This window comes from Ranitomeya variabilis, chromosome 4 (assembly GCF_051348905.1).
Source record: "Ranitomeya variabilis isolate aRanVar5 chromosome 4, aRanVar5.hap1, whole genome shotgun sequence".
NCBI lineage: Eukaryota > Metazoa > Chordata > Amphibia > Anura > Dendrobatidae > Ranitomeya > Ranitomeya variabilis.
In genome coordinates, this window is record NC_135235.1 from 661,892,030 (window position 1) to 661,909,116 (window position 17,087).

The 17,087-nt window shown below is 43.2% G+C and overlaps 1 protein-coding gene across 5 annotated transcripts in view; it reads right to left on the reverse strand.

Moving 5' to 3' along the window:
* The window catches only part of LOC143767512 (uncharacterized), a 127,020-nt gene that overhangs the window by 74,945 nt on the left and 34,988 nt on the right, over nucleotides 1-17,087 (reverse strand). For 3 of the 5 annotated variants that reach the window (XM_077255907.1, XM_077255911.1, XM_077255906.1), the window contains 8 exons: nucleotides 6,960-7,106; nucleotides 6,753-6,876; nucleotides 6,583-6,674; nucleotides 3,123-3,230; nucleotides 2,814-2,993; nucleotides 2,607-2,730; nucleotides 2,426-2,523; nucleotides 2,138-2,228 (listed from right to left, as the gene is read on the reverse strand). In XM_077255907.1, coding sequence (XP_077112022.1) covers nucleotides 2,138-2,228; nucleotides 2,426-2,523; nucleotides 2,607-2,730; nucleotides 2,814-2,993; nucleotides 3,123-3,230; nucleotides 6,583-6,674; nucleotides 6,753-6,876; nucleotides 6,960-7,106 — 964 coding nt within the window. Of the gene's footprint in view, nucleotides 1-2,137; nucleotides 2,229-2,425; nucleotides 2,524-2,606; nucleotides 2,731-2,813; nucleotides 2,994-3,122; nucleotides 3,231-6,582; nucleotides 6,675-6,752; nucleotides 6,877-6,959; nucleotides 7,107-7,233; nucleotides 7,401-14,290; nucleotides 14,334-17,087 lie in introns of those variants that run through there. The other 2 variants (XM_077255908.1, XM_077255910.1) reach the window with 2 other exon arrangements.

A 17,087-nucleotide genomic window follows, 5' to 3' on the forward strand; every position in this document is an offset into this window, starting at 1 on the left:
AGTATATAGCACAGCCCACGTAGTATACAGCACAGCCCACATAGTATATAACACAGCCCACGCAGTATATAACACAGCCCATGCAGTATATAACACAGCCCATGCAGTATATAACACAGTCCACTCAGTATATAGCAATGTGGGCATCATATCCCTGTTAAAAAATAATTAAAATAAAAAATAGTTATATCCTCACCTTCCGGCGGCCCTCGGATCCAGCCCAGGCCTTTAGCGATGCTCTTCGCGACGCTCCGTTCCCAGTAATGCCTTGCGACAATAACCCGTGATGATGTAGCGGTCTCGCGAGACCGCTACGTCATCTGGGGTCATTGCCGCAATGCATTCTTGGGACCGGAGCGTCGAGAGGAGCAGGAAAGGCTGCCGTGGACTCCAGAAGGTGAGAATATAATGATTTTTTTTTATTGTTATTATTTTTAACATTATATGTTTTTACTATTGATGCTGCATAGGCAGCATCAATAGTAAAAAGTTGGTCACACTTACAGGGTTAATGGCAGTGTTAATGGACTGCGTTACACCACATTATGCCACGGTGTAACGCAGTCCGTTTAAAGGACTGCTAAAACGCTATGTGGGCGCTGATTGGAGGGAGTGAACGGAAGTGAACCTTAGACAATTACACTCACCGGCCACTTTATTAGGTACACCATGCTAGTAACGGGTTGGACCCCCTTTTGCCTTCAGAACTGCCTCAATTCTTCGTGGCATAGATTCAACAAGGTGCTGGAAGCATTCCTCAGAGATTTTGGTCCATATTGACATGATGGCATCACACAGTTGCCGCAGATTTGTCGGCTGCACATCCCAAAGATGCTCCATACAAGGCAGGATGGATCCATGCTTTCATGTTGTTTACGCCAAATTCTGACCCTACCATCCGAATGTCGCAGCAGAAATCGAGACTCATCAGACCAAGCAACGTTTTTCCAATCTTCTACTGTCCAATTTCGATGAGCTTGTACAAATTGTAGCCTCAGTTTCCTGTTCTTAGCTGAAAGGAGTGGTACCCGGTGTGGTCTTCTGCTGCTGTAGCCCATCTGCCTCAAAGTTCGACACACTGTGCGTTCAGAGATGCTCTTAGGCCTACCTTGGTTGTAACGGGTGGCGATTTGAGTCACTGTTGCCTTTCTATCAGCTCGAACCAGTCTGCCCATTCTCCTCTGACCTCTGGCATCAACAAGGCATTTCCGCCCACAGAACTGCCGCTCACTGGATTTTTTTTCTTTTTCGGACCATTCTCTGTAAACCCTAGAGATGGTTGTGCGTGAAAATCCCAGTAGATCAGCAGTTTCTGAAATACTCAGACCATCAGACCAGCCCTTCTGGCACCAACAACCATGCCACGTTCAAAGGCACTCAAATCACCTTTCTTCCCCATACTGATGCTCGGTTTGAACTGCAGGAGATTGTCTTGACCATGTCTACATGCCTAAATGCACTGAGTTGCCGCCATGTGATTGGCTGATTAGAAATTAAGTGTTAACAAGAAGTTGGACAGGTGTACCTAATAAAGTGGCCGGTGAGTGTATATATATAGATTACATAAAAATAATTTTCAAATGAGTGATCCGTCAAATTTAAGATCTAAAATTACATAAATTGTGAGAAGATCCAGAATTGCAATGAATTGACTTTACAGCGTTGTATATTAGAAACTGTACGGTAAATTTAACAACCTTATAGGAAAATCATGTAGGGAAGATGAGTCACTGGAAAAGTTTGGCTCCTGACTACAGTACAAAGTGCAATAATGTTACTGTCTGATGGCTCTCTGAGGAAGTAGAGCTCAGTAACAGGAAGGTGCAACCAAGAAGATATTTCCCACCTTTTACCTCATTGGAATCAATTTTACTAACAGATCTGAATCTTTTCTAAAGTTTCTACATTTTTTTGTACCAGTAGAAAGACAGAAAGCTGAAACATATTTTATATTTTTTTCATATTTTTAAGGTAGGTCTTTTACATTCATCTGTTGAAATGGCTTTAGCAGATCTCTCCTAGATAGATTACCTCTCTAATTTCAGGATTAGATAGCGGAGATCTTGACATCAGCACAAATGTCTTGAATTTGGAATTCGAATCTGTGACTTCTCTGCATTTAGTGGTTTCTACTCACCTGGGTAGTCATATATTGGAATCTCCTCTTTACACCGCTCATCATCCATCACATATGTCTCTGTAGTATTAATATGGGTCTGATCTTTACCCTGAAACAAATATTGTAAAAGTCACAGACAGATGGAGAAGTCACATCTATGATCAGCTCTAATCCTGCCATCTCCACCATTCTCATTACACAAGTATAAATCATATAATACTGGTGGATAAAAAAGACTGAGCACAAGACCTTCACAGCTGTTTACACATCATAGGGGAGATCTCATGACACCTTCTCTCTACCTACCTGATGATCTTGAGGAACATTGGGATCTTCTTGTTTACAGTCCTGTGGAAGAAGAGGACGGGGACATCTCTCTGGTGTTGTCCTCTTTCTGGATAGAACTGGAGGAAACACATACAGGGACTGAATTCATTATTTACATACAGATCATTATCGGCCGTGTGTATTTAGTCCTGTCTATTACTTGTTGAAGGGAAGGGCTGGGGAACCTCCATCATGACATGCTGGTACAGATCTTTGTGTCCTTCGAAAAACTCCCACTCTTCCATGGAGAAATAGATGGTGACATCCTGACACCTTATAGGAACCTGACACATACAATGATACCGTCATCACCTAGATCCCTTCATAGCGTTACTGTATAATGTCCCAGCATTCCCAGCAGTGTCACCTCTCCAGTCAGCAGCTCAATCATCTTGTAGGTAAGTTCTAGGATCTTCTGGTCACTGATGTCCTCATATATCAGGGGGAGAGGTGGAGGTCTCATGATTTGGCTCAGGGGTCTTCCCCATCCCTTAGACACAGGGTCCTGACAGCGGTCACTAGAAGTCTTCTTCAATACAGTGTAATCCTGGTTATGGAGAGGCACATTAATAAATCTCACTACAGACATTTCCAGAGTCCTCACCTCTCCAGTTCTGTCCATCTGTTATTCCCATAGATAAGAATGATGTAATGTGACGTCATCAGAATCTCTCACCTCTCCAGTAAGCCGGAAGAGGATCTCTAGGGTGAGGTGTAATATCCTCTCCGCTGTCAAAGTAGTTCGTAGTGGCTCAACTAAACATAGAAAGCGGTTGCTGCAAATCTAAAGAAGAGAGTGTTAGTGTTGGTCTGTCCGGAAACTGCCAGTGACTTATTGTGACAATCTGAAGTACCAATGGTTGGGTAGAGTAAATAAGAGGTGGAGTGGAAGAGACACTACTGTTTGGAGCACCTCCGAGGCCCAGACAGAGGCTGTGTCTTTGTTGGGAAAAAATGGTAGTGAGCTCTGGTTGAAAAAAATAGGAGCTACTATATTGAGCCTAAAAAAAGTATGCAAAAAAAATGTAGCTTCATTTTAAGTGCAAAATCAAAACTTTTCTGTACTATAAAAATAAAGGAAAATGCTGCTTCAAATCTGCACCTAAAACAAATCAAATAAGGGGGAAATGCATAGAAAAATGCAGCAAAAAAGCAATGATCAGAAAACATTGCTACAGTGTAGTGTGGTCCCGACTCTTGCAGAAAACAGAAAAGATAACATAAGCAGCAGAAAAAAGTAGCATGTGAACCGTGTGTGAATACAAGTTCAGCATTACATTTTTATTCAAAGCTGCATGGGTTTAATAGAGATTTTTTTTCAATCTTTTTTTTTAAATATATTAAAATGTAATCATTAAAAATTGTTTTTCAGTATTCATTCACTGTATCTTTTGCTGGCTCCTCTTCCCTTCTTTTGTCCCATACTGTCGGGATTCCTCAAGGATCAGTCCTAGGCCCTTTCCTCTTCCCATATACTGCCCCTGATGGAGAAACCATCAGTAGATTCAGTTTTTAGTACCATCTCTTTGCTGTGACACCCAATTATACACATTGTCTCCTGACATCAACCCTTCATTACTACAAAATACCAGTGACTTTCTTTCCACTGTTTCAAACATCATGTCCTCTCTATATCTGAAACTGAATCTGTAAAAAACTGAACTTGTGTTTCCTCCCTCCACTAACCTACCTACAACTGATATTGTCGTTTTCGTGTATGGCTCTATCATTACTCCCCAGCAACATGCCCGCTGTCTTGGGGTTATACTTGATTGAAATTTTTCATTCACCCCTACATTCGATCACTAGCTCATGTCACCTACATCTCAAAAACATCTCTAGAATTCGACAAACTCTTCTTACCTTTGACTCTGCAAAAACTCTTACTGTAGCTCTTATTCATTTTCGTCTGGACTACTGCAACTCTCTACTAATAGGTTTTCCTCTTACTAAAGTCTCCCCTCTAAAATCTGTCCTTAATGCCGCAACCAGGATCATATTAGTCTCCAGCTGCTACACCGATGCCTTTACCCTGTGCCAGTCGTTGTACTGGTTGTACATCTGCTACGAAGTCCAATACCAACCTCTCTATTTCATCCACAAACCTCTCCACAGTTCTTCACCATCTCTGTCACTCTATTCGTGCCCTATGTTCCGCTAATGACCCAAGACTAAGATTCTCAATAATATGAACCTCCCACTCCGGTCTCCATGACTTCTTGTGTGCTGTGCCAAATCTTTGGAATGCACTACCCTTGATAATTCGATTAATTCCCAATACCCTTAGTTGTAAGTGTGACCTAAGAACGCATGTCTTTAGACTGGCCTATCGACTCACCTCACTTATCTAACTATCCCTGTTTTGTCCATAGAAAATTTTCTTTAATGTAAAAACCCTCGTAGAATCTGTTCACACACCCTCTATGCACTTAATGGAACTCAGTGTCTGTACTTGTACAGATAATGGCTGGTGACCTGTTCATGCAGCATTATTTGAATACCCTATTTATTATATTTATGGCTGAACGGTACAATACAAGCACTTTTTACCATTCACCTTTTCGTGTCTTCACTACTTTCTCATAGATAATAACCTTGCAAGCAGGAACCTCACGCTCCTTTTGGTATCTGTTGATTTACGTGCTATTTTGTAATGTCTTTATGAGTCCTCTCTCAAACGTAAAGTGCTGTGAAATATGTTGGTGCTATAGAAGTAAAAATTATTTTAATTATTAATAGTTACTTTTCTTCACAATTGGTGATTGAAAATCCTGAGAGATAACCATTTACCATATGCATCTTGGTGTATACACACACCTGTACACACTTCACAGACAGATGGAGAAGATAAATCTATGATCAGCTCTAATCCTGCCATTTCCACCGTTCTAATTACACAAGTGTGACGATACAGCATTTTATCTTAATTAATCAAATGTTTATTTTCAGCAAGCCAGGACGAATAGACTGTTATCTATATATTGGCTTTTTAATTTATGAGTTTTTTCTTCAGATGGTCAAGAGTCTGAAATGCTGACTCTTCTTGTAGGTTAAAGTGATATTTTTGAATGGCTAATGTTTGCATCTAATATTGGCTCCAACAACTTATTGTCTGCTATCTTTGTAAAACAGCCATGCAGGGTCATTGAACAATGATGTTTGCTGATATGCTGATTATACATTGTCCAGGCAAGCCAGTTTCTTGATTTGCAAAAAAGAGGAGGTAAACTATGGAAATAGATTTCATAATCAAGCATAATCATGTTTCCTCTTTACCTGTGAATGTTGGCTTGAAGGACATTTGTTAACTATAAAAGGATAGATACCTCTATATAAAGATATACCTCCAGACAGCCAAGAGATCCAGAGATCCAAAGAAACAGACTCTCTACAGGACAGCAGCCAAGAAATCATGGCTCCATCACAAGGGACACAGATTTGTCATTCTACAGGATGCCAGCTTAGGGGACCAAGGCCCTGGCTGGAAAATACATATCTGCTCCACTGACCATCGCTGAACCATGGATACATTTGGGGTAGTCAGGATTTGGACCCACCGGTCACCTGAGCCCCATGGATACATTTGTGAAAGCCAGGAGTGGGACCCACCGGTGACATAGATCCATGGAGATGTTCGGAGAAGCCAGATTGTGACCCTCCAGTCAACTGGCCTTGTAACTTAATGGACTGTCATCTTCCTAAGCTTGTAATTACCTCCTCTCTGTGTGCGTGCCACAGGTGGGGTAGTCGGCCCTGGAAGCTCTTAAGTAACAGCTCCTATTATCCTGGCGAGTCAGCGGAAGTGTGATACTCTGCAATTTGCACCATCTTGGGTATTTTGCTAGGACTGTTCTACGTGTTATTTGCCTGTTTTGTGGTTCATTAAAATATTGCCACACTGTTTTACCCTCACCGTGTGTTGTCTCAGTAGTATTATGCCCACAGTAAAAGGAGAGCGAGCATTTGGTGGGATGATCCCTGGTCTATGCGGTTTCGGCTAGCAGACCAGGGCACCCGCTATACTTGTTGTGTTTTCACAACAAGTATAAATCATCTAATACTGGTGGATAAAACAAGACTGAACAAAAGATCTTCACATCCATCTACACATCTCATGATACATTCTCTCCATCTACCTGATGATCCTGAGGAACATTGGGATTTTTTTGTTTACAGTCTTGTGGAAGAAGAGGACATCTCTCTGGTCTTTTCCTCTTACTAGATAAAACTGGAGTAAAAACATAAAAGTAATGAGTTTATTCTTTACATACAGATTATAGGCGGTATATTTAATCTGGTCTGTTACCTGGTGATGTTAGGGGCTGGGGAACCTCCATCATGAAGTCCTTGTACAAATCTTTGTGTACTTCAAAATACTCCCACTCCTCCATAGAGAAATTGATGGCGACATCCTGACACCTTATAGGAACCTGACACATACAATGATACAGTCATCCCCCTGATTTCTTTATAGGGGTACTGTATAATGTCCCAGCATACCCAACAGTGTCACCTCTCCAGTCAGCAGCTCAATCATCTTGTAGGTGAGTTCTAGGATCTTCTGGTCATTGATGTCCGCATGTATCTGGGGTCTTTCCCTTTCCTCAGACACAGGGGCCTGACAGCGCTCACTAGAGGTCTTCTTCACTACTGTGTAATCCTGGTTATGGAGACACATTAATAAATCTCACTACAGACATTTCCAGAGTCCTCACCTCTCCAGTTCTGTCCATCTGTTATTCCCATAGATAAGAATGATGTAATGTGACATCATCAGGATCGCTCACCTCTCTAGTAAGCTGTAAGAGGATCTCTAAGGTGAGGAGTGATATCCTCTCTGCCAACTTGTTCCTGTCCAACTGCATCCTTGATGGGTCAATCAAGGTGAATTCTCAATCAGGAAAATTCTTTTATATAGAAGATCTCCACTGAAAGGATGCAAAATTGTAGGAACCTAAATGAGAAGTTGAGCCGATTTAACGCCATAAACAATCCCATACAATAATACAGCTACTGAAAATAATAAGGATATAGAACATGTAGATGTTATATTCTCTTTTCTCTTACAGACTGGAACATAAGTTGACTAGAAATCTCCTCCATTATCTCAGTCACTGGCAATGTTGGACATTGCTTTGACTACTGATTGGGTGTAGGGATCAACCCGACTGACAGGAATTATAGAGACTGATGGAGGACCCAAGCAGTGCTGGAAAATAAGTTAGTGTGAGTATAACTATTTTTATTAATTTACAGCATTCTCGGCTTGTTTTCTTTATATCTGCTAAAAAGCTACTTATTTTAGACCACATACACAACAAGCATCTTCCTATACACAGAAGTTGGATGAAACTGCTGATTTTGGGAGGGAGAGGGGAAAGGGCTCAGCTGACCGTTTGATGAGATCAGGGGAGAGAAGGAGCTGGCATAAAGAATTTCAGTGGCATATAATTTCTATCTGGAAATACTCCTCTGGAAGTGGAGTCTTCCAGTGGTGCTCTCATAGAGACAACAGGACAGCTCGACCGAGCTGAATGTTTGTGTTAGAGTTGGTGTACATTACAGTTTTTTCTCTATCTGAGAGAAATGGTCTGGTTATGCTGATCAGACACTGATCAGAATGGTATCAGTTTTTCTCGAAGGTTGAGAGAAAAAAAAGATTCTCCATTACATCAGTCCACGGTAATCGGACTGCACAAAAGTGTCATCTGAGTTCGGTTCAATGTTTTCCACGGACCCAGAGACGTGCATTGTTAACTTTGATCAGACACTTGGATTAAAATCGGACATGTGCACAGCCCCACAGAATAACATGGGTATGAGTGCCATCCATGAAAGCCACGAATTATACTCGATCAGTCGTGTGCACAAGCCCTTAATGGGGAAGTCAGGAGAGGTAGCTGTCAGCCGAATGATTGTTGATCTAATGTGTATATTGCTGTTAGACTACATTCATACGTTCCGTATTTACTTAGGGTTTTACATCTGTATTTATAAGCCAAAACCAGGAGTGGAACAATCAGAGGAAAAGTATAATAGAAACACGTCACCATTTCTGCATTTTTCAACCAATCATGGTATTGACCAAATACTGAAAGAGAGAATGTACCCTAAGTATTATACTAATAGCAGAGATAATACACTTCACTACAGTAGTACAGGGCATCACCTGAGCAATCAAAGGCTTGTATGCTGTATGATCACACTAATGAGGGTTGTTGAAAAAGGTTTAACCCCTTAAGAACAGCCGATACGTCTTTTAACAACGGCAGTTAAGGGTACTTATTCCTCAGCGCTGAGAAATAAGGGTACAGAGCCCCCCAGTGACTGAAAATCTCCAAGGTCTCAGGTACAATGGGTAGCTGAAACCCTGGAGAACATGATGAAAAATGATTTTTACAGTCTCCTGTCACGTGATCTCCGTTATTTACTGAATAATGGCGATTTCACACATCGTCCGGAAGCCTGCTCTGTGTTTTCCGGTAGCGTTACCGGTTTTCTTTAAGAGCAATAGCACTGTTAGGTGCAGACAGCGTGAAGCTGAACAGCTTTGTGGGCTTGTGTTACCTTATCAGCAGACTATGGGTGCCATGATGGTGGGATGTTTCCCACTCTGTCGGTCCTGACTCCCCTGAAGAATCGTATTTAGAGGAAACGCGTTGGGGAGTAGCTTACCCCAATTCACCACTAATCCCAGTTATCACCACATTGATTGACTTCCGGCAGTCCCATACTTCTGATTGGGTGAGAGAGCTCTGAATCTTTATTTATATGTGATGCTTGTTTATAATATTTCATGGGGTTTGACTAGGAAGTTTATACAAATGTCAATACCTGTTGGTATTATTACCCAATAATGTGATGTGGAGTATTGACTCCTGCTAGGTCATCTAAAATATAATTTGCTGCTAACCAAAACACTGCCGGGATCTCTGGTGCTATTTGTTGGTCAGTGTTGGTAACAACTTTTATATGTTATGTCCTTGTCTTTGTGGCGTTGCACTGTTTTGCACTTTAGTCTAGTAGGTTATAGATTTTAAAACTTTACATTAAAAGTTAAGTTTTATATTACCACTCTTGCTATCACAATACAGACCCTTAGTGGTACATTCATTTTCAACCCGTTGCTTTTTGCTTAAACTTCTAAGGGTGCGTGTCCACTGTCCGGATTGACGCCGCTTTGGACAGAGTGGAAAACCCGCTCTGCCCAAAGTGCCGCCCAAAGTGCCGCCCCCTTCGCACGGTGATTCCGGATGTGTTCATCGCACACATCCGGAATCGCCGCACCCTATACATAAGACCCTGTTATTAGCCTTGCGGCGACGGATCATTGCCGCAAGGTAAACAGACACGCTGCGTTCTAAAAAGACGCGTCGCATGTCCGGAAACGCAGGGCCGCCAGATGCATGTTCGCACGCATAGTGGAGACAGGATTTCATAAAATCCCCTCCTCTATACTGTAACATCTGGACGCTGCGGGTTGAACGCTGTGGTTGTAAGCAGTGTTCAATCTGCAGCTAATCCGGATGTAATCTGGCCCGTGGACACATACCCTTACACTGATTACACAAGAACCACAAGTTGGATTTCTTCGACCCAGGTACCATTTTACGGTTTCTGTTTAAACCAAGCAGATGCGTTTCGTGCATTATGGTGTGGCCAAACAGTTAAGTGCTTCAACCCACCTACTTATTTTCTCTCTATGACTGCCTCCCTCCATTTTGATTGACAGCTCTGGCTTTATAGAGTCAGAGAAGGGAGGTGATAGATGGAAAACAAGTAGATGGGAAAGAGCACTGAATTGTTCAGCCAAGGAAATGGTGCACCAAGCGCCTGTACGTGAGGAACAGTCACTGTGCTGACAAAGTAACTATCAGGAACACAGTGACTGATGCACAGATCAGATCAATACACGTGTTCAACCGGGGTACTGGGTTACTTGGTTCTTTGTGCACGGAGGGTTTACCGTGATGGCGTGACCGCCAGCGTGCAGGACCTGCGACACGTGACCGTTGAGGGAGGGTCAAGGGCAGAGCCAACCAGAGAGCTCCCGCAGGAGATATCAGAGAGTGACAGGGACAGGCAGGGCCGAGGGGAGGTCAGGCAAACCGAGGTCAATGCCGGGAGGTCAGCGGGGAATCAGAACGAGAGACAAGAGAATGCTTAGGTCAAAGCCGAGAGTCAGAAACCGGGAAAGCGACGGAAGTACCAGGGGAACACGCAAAACGGGAGGTCACAAGAAGAAGCAGGAGTCAATAACAGGCGAACAACAGACGGTACAGAATCAGCAGACAAGAGCAAAACGGGAACAGACCAGGTCAGAAACAGGGGGATCACACGAATGCATGCACAAGACACAAGCACTCAAGGGTCAACTATCTCAGCCGAGGGCAGGAGTATCACGTCGGGAATCCCCCATACACATAAGATTGCTGACAGAAACTGCTGACTGTAGGTTTATATGCATGGAAGCCTTAGTGTAACCAGTCGAATAGATAGTACTGTGTGCACAGAAATTATTAATCTCCACACAGCAACTTCGATCTAGTCATCTCTGTAGTGAGACACCTAGAATGGAGTTGCTGTACAGAGGATGTCCTTTATAGGCAGTACTGTGTGCACAGAAAACATGAACCTAAGTGCATCAGCTCCGATCTAGTCATTTCTATAGTGAGACGGCTAATAAGGAGTTGATGCACGGAGGATGTCCTTATAGACAGTAATGTGTACACAAAAATGATGAATCTCCATACAGCAACTCATTTCTAGTAATCTCAGTAGTTAGGACAGCGAGAATGAAGTTACTGCAGGGAGGATGTCCTTATGGGCAGCCCGGTGGCTCAGACGCCAACAGCCTTGCAGTGCTGGGGTTCTGAGTTTAAATCCCACCAATGACAACATCTGTAATGCTATTCAATGTTCTCACCATGTTTGCGTGGGTTTCCTCCCACACTCCAAAGTCATTCTGATAGGGAATGTACATTGTGAACCCCAACGGTGACAGTGATTATATATTATAATAAGCACTGTGGAATTAATGCGCTATTTAACGAGATAAATAGACAATACTGTGTGGACGGACATCATGGACCTCAGTGCAGCAACTCTAATCTAGTTAGAATTGAGTTACAGCCCCAATTCATGAACAATGGCATTTTATATACCAGTCTTAATGAGCGGTTAGCTGGAGAAAGCTGGGGCACTTTGTGCATTGTTTTCTGATTAAAACAATTTGCATTTTATTAATCGCTTTTCGTAATATAAAACATTACACACAGTGCTGATTGTTCAGTTTTGATAGAATTCGACTTTTCCCATATGTGCACCAGCCAGCACAATCATTTTGAAGAGTGGGCTTAGTTATCAAGGGAGGGGTGTGACCGTGATGGAGTGGAGCTAACAGAATCATCATAATTTACATCACAAAAGTGGCTTAAATTACAACAGAACCGTCCCCCACATTTCTGTCATAATTTATGTCACTTTTGTTCAAACTGGTGGTGCTGGTAAAGACTTGTGTACATGTCGTAAATGTAGAATTCTGGCAAAACTGAACATTCAAAGTTATGTGTAATGTTTCATATTATGAAAAGCGATTAATGAAATTTGTATTTTTCTTATCAGAACAAAAAAGGAATTTTGCAGAGTTCGCTGGCCGTATAAAAACACATATATTTGTTTTAAAAGTAATGTACAATTTTTGATGTTTAAAAACTTGAGCAAAAAAAAAAAAAAAATTAACCCCTTAGTGACAGACAATTTTAACCTTAATGACCAGGTAAAGTTTTTTAAATCTGACCATTGTTGTCACGCTGCTGCAATGCAGGTAGGTGCAGGCTCTACTAGATGGCAGTAGAGTGGAAGCAGGTCTGCACCTAAACAGAGCTGGCCTACAGTGCAGCAGTGAGGCTACCACAGGTGGCAGCAGAATAGTCAAACAAACCGGGTCAAATCCTAGACTGTAGCGCAGTACCAAAGGAATAAGCAAACTCAGGGTCAGAGACAAGCCATGAAGTCAGTAACGGTCAGGAGCAGATTAGCCAAAAGACAGAAGCAGGTCAGGATACAAGCCAAATCAAAACCAGGAAGTCGGCACACTAAAGGGAAACACGGAGTCAAGACGGGACATGGGTTCAGACAGCAAATGCAGCAGGACAAATCAGAGCAATCAGAGTCAGCTACAGCAGCTCTAGGTAAAAACTATAACTGACATCACCTGCAGGAAGCAGCGGCGATAAATAGCCAACCTGAACCCAGAGGCTGAGAAAAGTTAACTCTTTACATGACCAGACCGGGAAAAAGGGAAAACAGGACTCAAAACCCGGTCTGGATCATGACAATTGTCACTTTATGTGGTAATAACTCTGGAACGCTTCAACGGATCCCACTGATTCTAAGATTGTTTCTTCGTGTCATATTGTACTTCATGATAGTGGTAAAATTTGTGCGTTATGACTTGAATTTATTTGTGAAAACATCTGAAATTTGGCAAAAAGTTTGCAATTTTAAAAAATGTAATTCTTATGCCCTTAAACTAGAAATTTAGGTCACACAAAATAGTTAATAAATAACATTTCCCACATGTCCATCAATTTTGAACCATGATTTATTTTTTCGTTCTGAAGTTAGGAGGGCAATTGACTAGCAATTTCTAATTTTTCCAGCAAAATTTAAAAAATCATTTTTTTTACAGACCACATCACATTTTGGAAATTTGACCACTCAATAAATTCATCTATGGATGTATTGACAATTTTTACCCTACAGGCGATTTATGAAACTTCAGTACCGTTAGATGTGAGAACAAAATAAATACATTTTTTTCCTCTAAAATATTGTTTTAGCACGATATTTATAATTTACACTAGGGGTAATGGGAGAAATTGGACCCCACAATTTTTTATGCAATTCTCCCGAATGTGGCAGTACCCCACATGTGGGAAGAAGCATCATTAGCTGAGCCCCTTAGGCACCAGAACAGGAGAAACCCCCCCAGGTAACCCCATGTTGGAAACTTCAATGCTTTAGAAATTCATCTAGGGCTGTGGTGAGTATTTTGAACCCATAGGTGCCTCACAGAATTTTATAATATTGAGAAGACGAAATATAACATTTTAGTGGTAAAAATGTAATTACTCTTATGCCACATGTCAGGGATGAGAAGGAGGAGCGTTATTTGGCTTTTGGAGCACAGATTTTGCTAAAATAGATTGCGTATGACATTTGCGGAGCCCCGTAGGTGCCAGAACAGCAGAAAATCCCAAAAGTGACCCCACTGTAGAAACTGCACCTCTGAATGAATTCACCTACAGCTGCATTCATTTATAACATTCACGCTAGGTTTTATTCTAGAGAATTGCAAATAAGCCAGTTTAGTGCCCATACATTGTGTCATGCACAGCTGACAGCGGCAGGAACTGCGGCCGACGGGCGGCGCTATACCCTTATTACTGATCGCTGAATAAAAATGGCAATGATGGAATAAGGCCCTTTAATGACCTCCATTTTAATGCGTATCGATGGTCCTTAGGGTATATATATAAATTCCCAATCAAGAAAAGTCTGATAAACCATTTCTTCCTGCATGGAGTCTATGAGGCTCCTGGAATCACCTCCATCATAGTCCTGTCCGTACTGAGCCCTCAGAGAGGAGCTGCTGGAAGGATGGAGAATCTCACAGGAGCCTCCATTCTAGAGGCCACCCCAGATACATGGCTGCTCTGTGTAATGTGGGGGGAAGAGAAAGGTCCCAGCACTAGAGATAAGGGAGGCAGAGGGCACAGTGGTGTCAGCACTGAAGGGGTTACTGCCCCCTGTGCCCAGTAATGGGGCTCCAGCACCTACCTCCACCTGCAGAGCCGCACACCACATATATGGCTGCTCTGTGCGCACAGGACCTGTGATGAGGTCACAGGAGGGGAGGAGTCAGGGGTCACATGATCAGGGGCCTCAGTGTATGCAGGACTCTGCTGTGCTGGTTGTCATGGTGCTGGATGAGGGGAAGTTTATGTGTGGGGTCAGGAGGGGTTTACAGTGTGAATGTAGTAGTGCCGTGTGTACGAGGTGTACGGAGCGGAGCCGTGTGTGTACGAGGTGTATGGAGCGGAGCCGTGTGTGTACGGAGCGGAGCCGTGTGTGTACGAGGTGTATGGAGCGGAGCCGTGTGTGTACGGAGCGGAGCCGTGTGTGTACGAGGTGTACGGAGCGGAGCCGTGTGTGTACGGAGCGGAGCCGTGTGTGTACGAGGTGTATGGAGCGGAGCCGTGTGTGTACGAGGTGTATGGAGCGGAGCCGTGTGTGTACGAGGTGTATGGAGCGGAGCCATGTGTATAAGGTGTACGGAGGGGAGCCGCGTGTGTACATAGGGTGGTGATTCCCTCTGAGTATCGTGAGGATATGAGTTTGGTGACACGAGGGGACACCTCTGTTGTCTGCCCCTTAAGGAGAGTACCATCTTGTGCCAAACGCACGTGTGGTAATAGACGTTCAGGTCCGGACTTGTGTGTGAATGAGTACGTGTGGGTGTCCACTAACAAACATCAGGTGGAAGTATGCATCGGAGATCTGGAGTTCTAGGGTGATCGGGCCATATAGGGTGGTGACTGTTATCGGCCCTGAGACCTTCCAGTTGGAGTTACCCCCACTGATGCATGTACATAACGTTTTCCACAGGTCGTCATCAGAAGATTTGTTGCTCCTCCAGAGCCTATGTTATTACCATCACCAACGGGTTGCATTTGCTGAGGTATACTTGAGGCTTGATGTGTTCTTGCCGTACATCATTTCCAGTCAAGTCCGGTCTTAAGGGTCCAGAGGACCCTCGTAGAAAAGGGGGTACTGTCACAAATCATTAAGGGATTTGTGGCAGCTCTGGGTCTGCTGAAATTTAAATGTTGATTTTTCCTTTTGGTCCAGCAAGAGTCTTGCTCGCAGATCTTGTAGGCTGGTTACCCTCCTTTAAATAGTCACATACCCCATCAGCTGATCATCAGTTATAGAGTTCTTCTATGCAGACCAGCTAGGGGTGTGGAGCTCTAGTGTGTCGGTGGTGTTACTGCGGTGGGAGTTCAGATTTCTGGTGCTGTTTTCTCTGCTGTTGTGGAGTTTAGCAGCAGAGCCTGAGATGATTGTTTCTTCTTTTATTTGTTTCTCCCAGGTTTGTCTCTTCACCCTGTGTGTCTGTGCATTACCATCTGCAGTGGGGAGGCTAGCGTCCTTGCCGGCTAGTGCACTAGCCAGGGTATATTGAGGTGACAATAACGGACAAGGCACGTAGGGCATCAGGGGAACTTAGAGATAGGCCCAGTTTGGTGTCAGGAGGTGTCCGTCCCTCGCTCCCTACCTTAAAGGCTAGGTTCACATTGCGTCAAGTACATGGCGTTAAACGGATCCGTTAAATGCATGTACAGAAAAGGATCCATTTTGTCGAAAAATCAGCATCACATGACCGCGTTTTTCTCATTTGGATGTCCGTTCGCGAAGTATCCGTTTGTCTGCGTTTGTCACTGTCAATAAAGTTTATTTACTTTTTTTTTCTCCTTTTGTCATCGTCGGGGTGTGGGTGCAGACTCATTCTCCATTTTGAAAGCATTGAGTGAACTTCTGCTAGCAAGATGTTTGTGTCTGAGCTCGTTCGATTTCGCTTGATGCGGTTGCGACTTCGGCAGAGAAAGCGTAGTTCGCAAAGGAGATATTGGATCCACGAAGTGAATTTCTTGCGGAATACATATGGTGCCTTTCACACCCTGTATGTTCAGCTTCGGGATCATCCCTCCAAATTCCAACGCTATCTACGGATGTCCATTGAGCCCTTTGATGTTCTGCTCTCACATGTGAAGGATGAGATACATCATCATCGCAGCACTTTCCGTGAAAGCATCTGTGCTGAGGAACGTTTAGTAGTGACTGTGAGGTAATTATAAATTTTTTTATCATTCTATTGACAAACACTAGATGTAGGTATCGTGGGGCATAATGTTCATTTAAGAATAGTATATGCTATTGTATGTAGCCTTTTAGTTGTCCTTTAAAATCCTAACATTTTTTTTTTTTCTTTTTCAATGCCGACAGATATCTGGCTACCGGAGAATCTTTTGCGTCACTGCATTACCAATTTAGACTTGGGAAGTCAACAATTTGCCAACTGGTTCGGGAAACTTGTGATGCCATTTGGAACAACTTGCAACCACTTGTGCTACCAACCCCGACATCAGAAATGTGGCTAGCGATTTCCCAACAGTTCGAGGATGTGGCTAATTTCCCCAATTGTATTGGTGCCGTGGACGGCAAGCACATTCGTATTCAGAAACCAGCGCATAGTGGATCCCTCTACTATAACTATAAGGCTAGGTTCACATTGCGCTAGGTGAGTCCGTCTAACGGACACGTTTTTAAGTACTCAAAACGCAATATAACGCACATACTAATGCGGCCATAGACTTGCATTGTCTGACGCATCGTGACGCATGCCAAAATTGGCATCCGTTTGTCCCATAACGTTTTTTTCTGACGGACCTTGGAACGCGGCTTGCAGCGTTTTCGGGTCCGGCCAAGCTAACGCAATACTAACGGAAGCGTTAATTCTGCCATTGATGGCTATGGCAAACGCAGCCAGACGCAAATCTTGAAAAATTTCCAAATA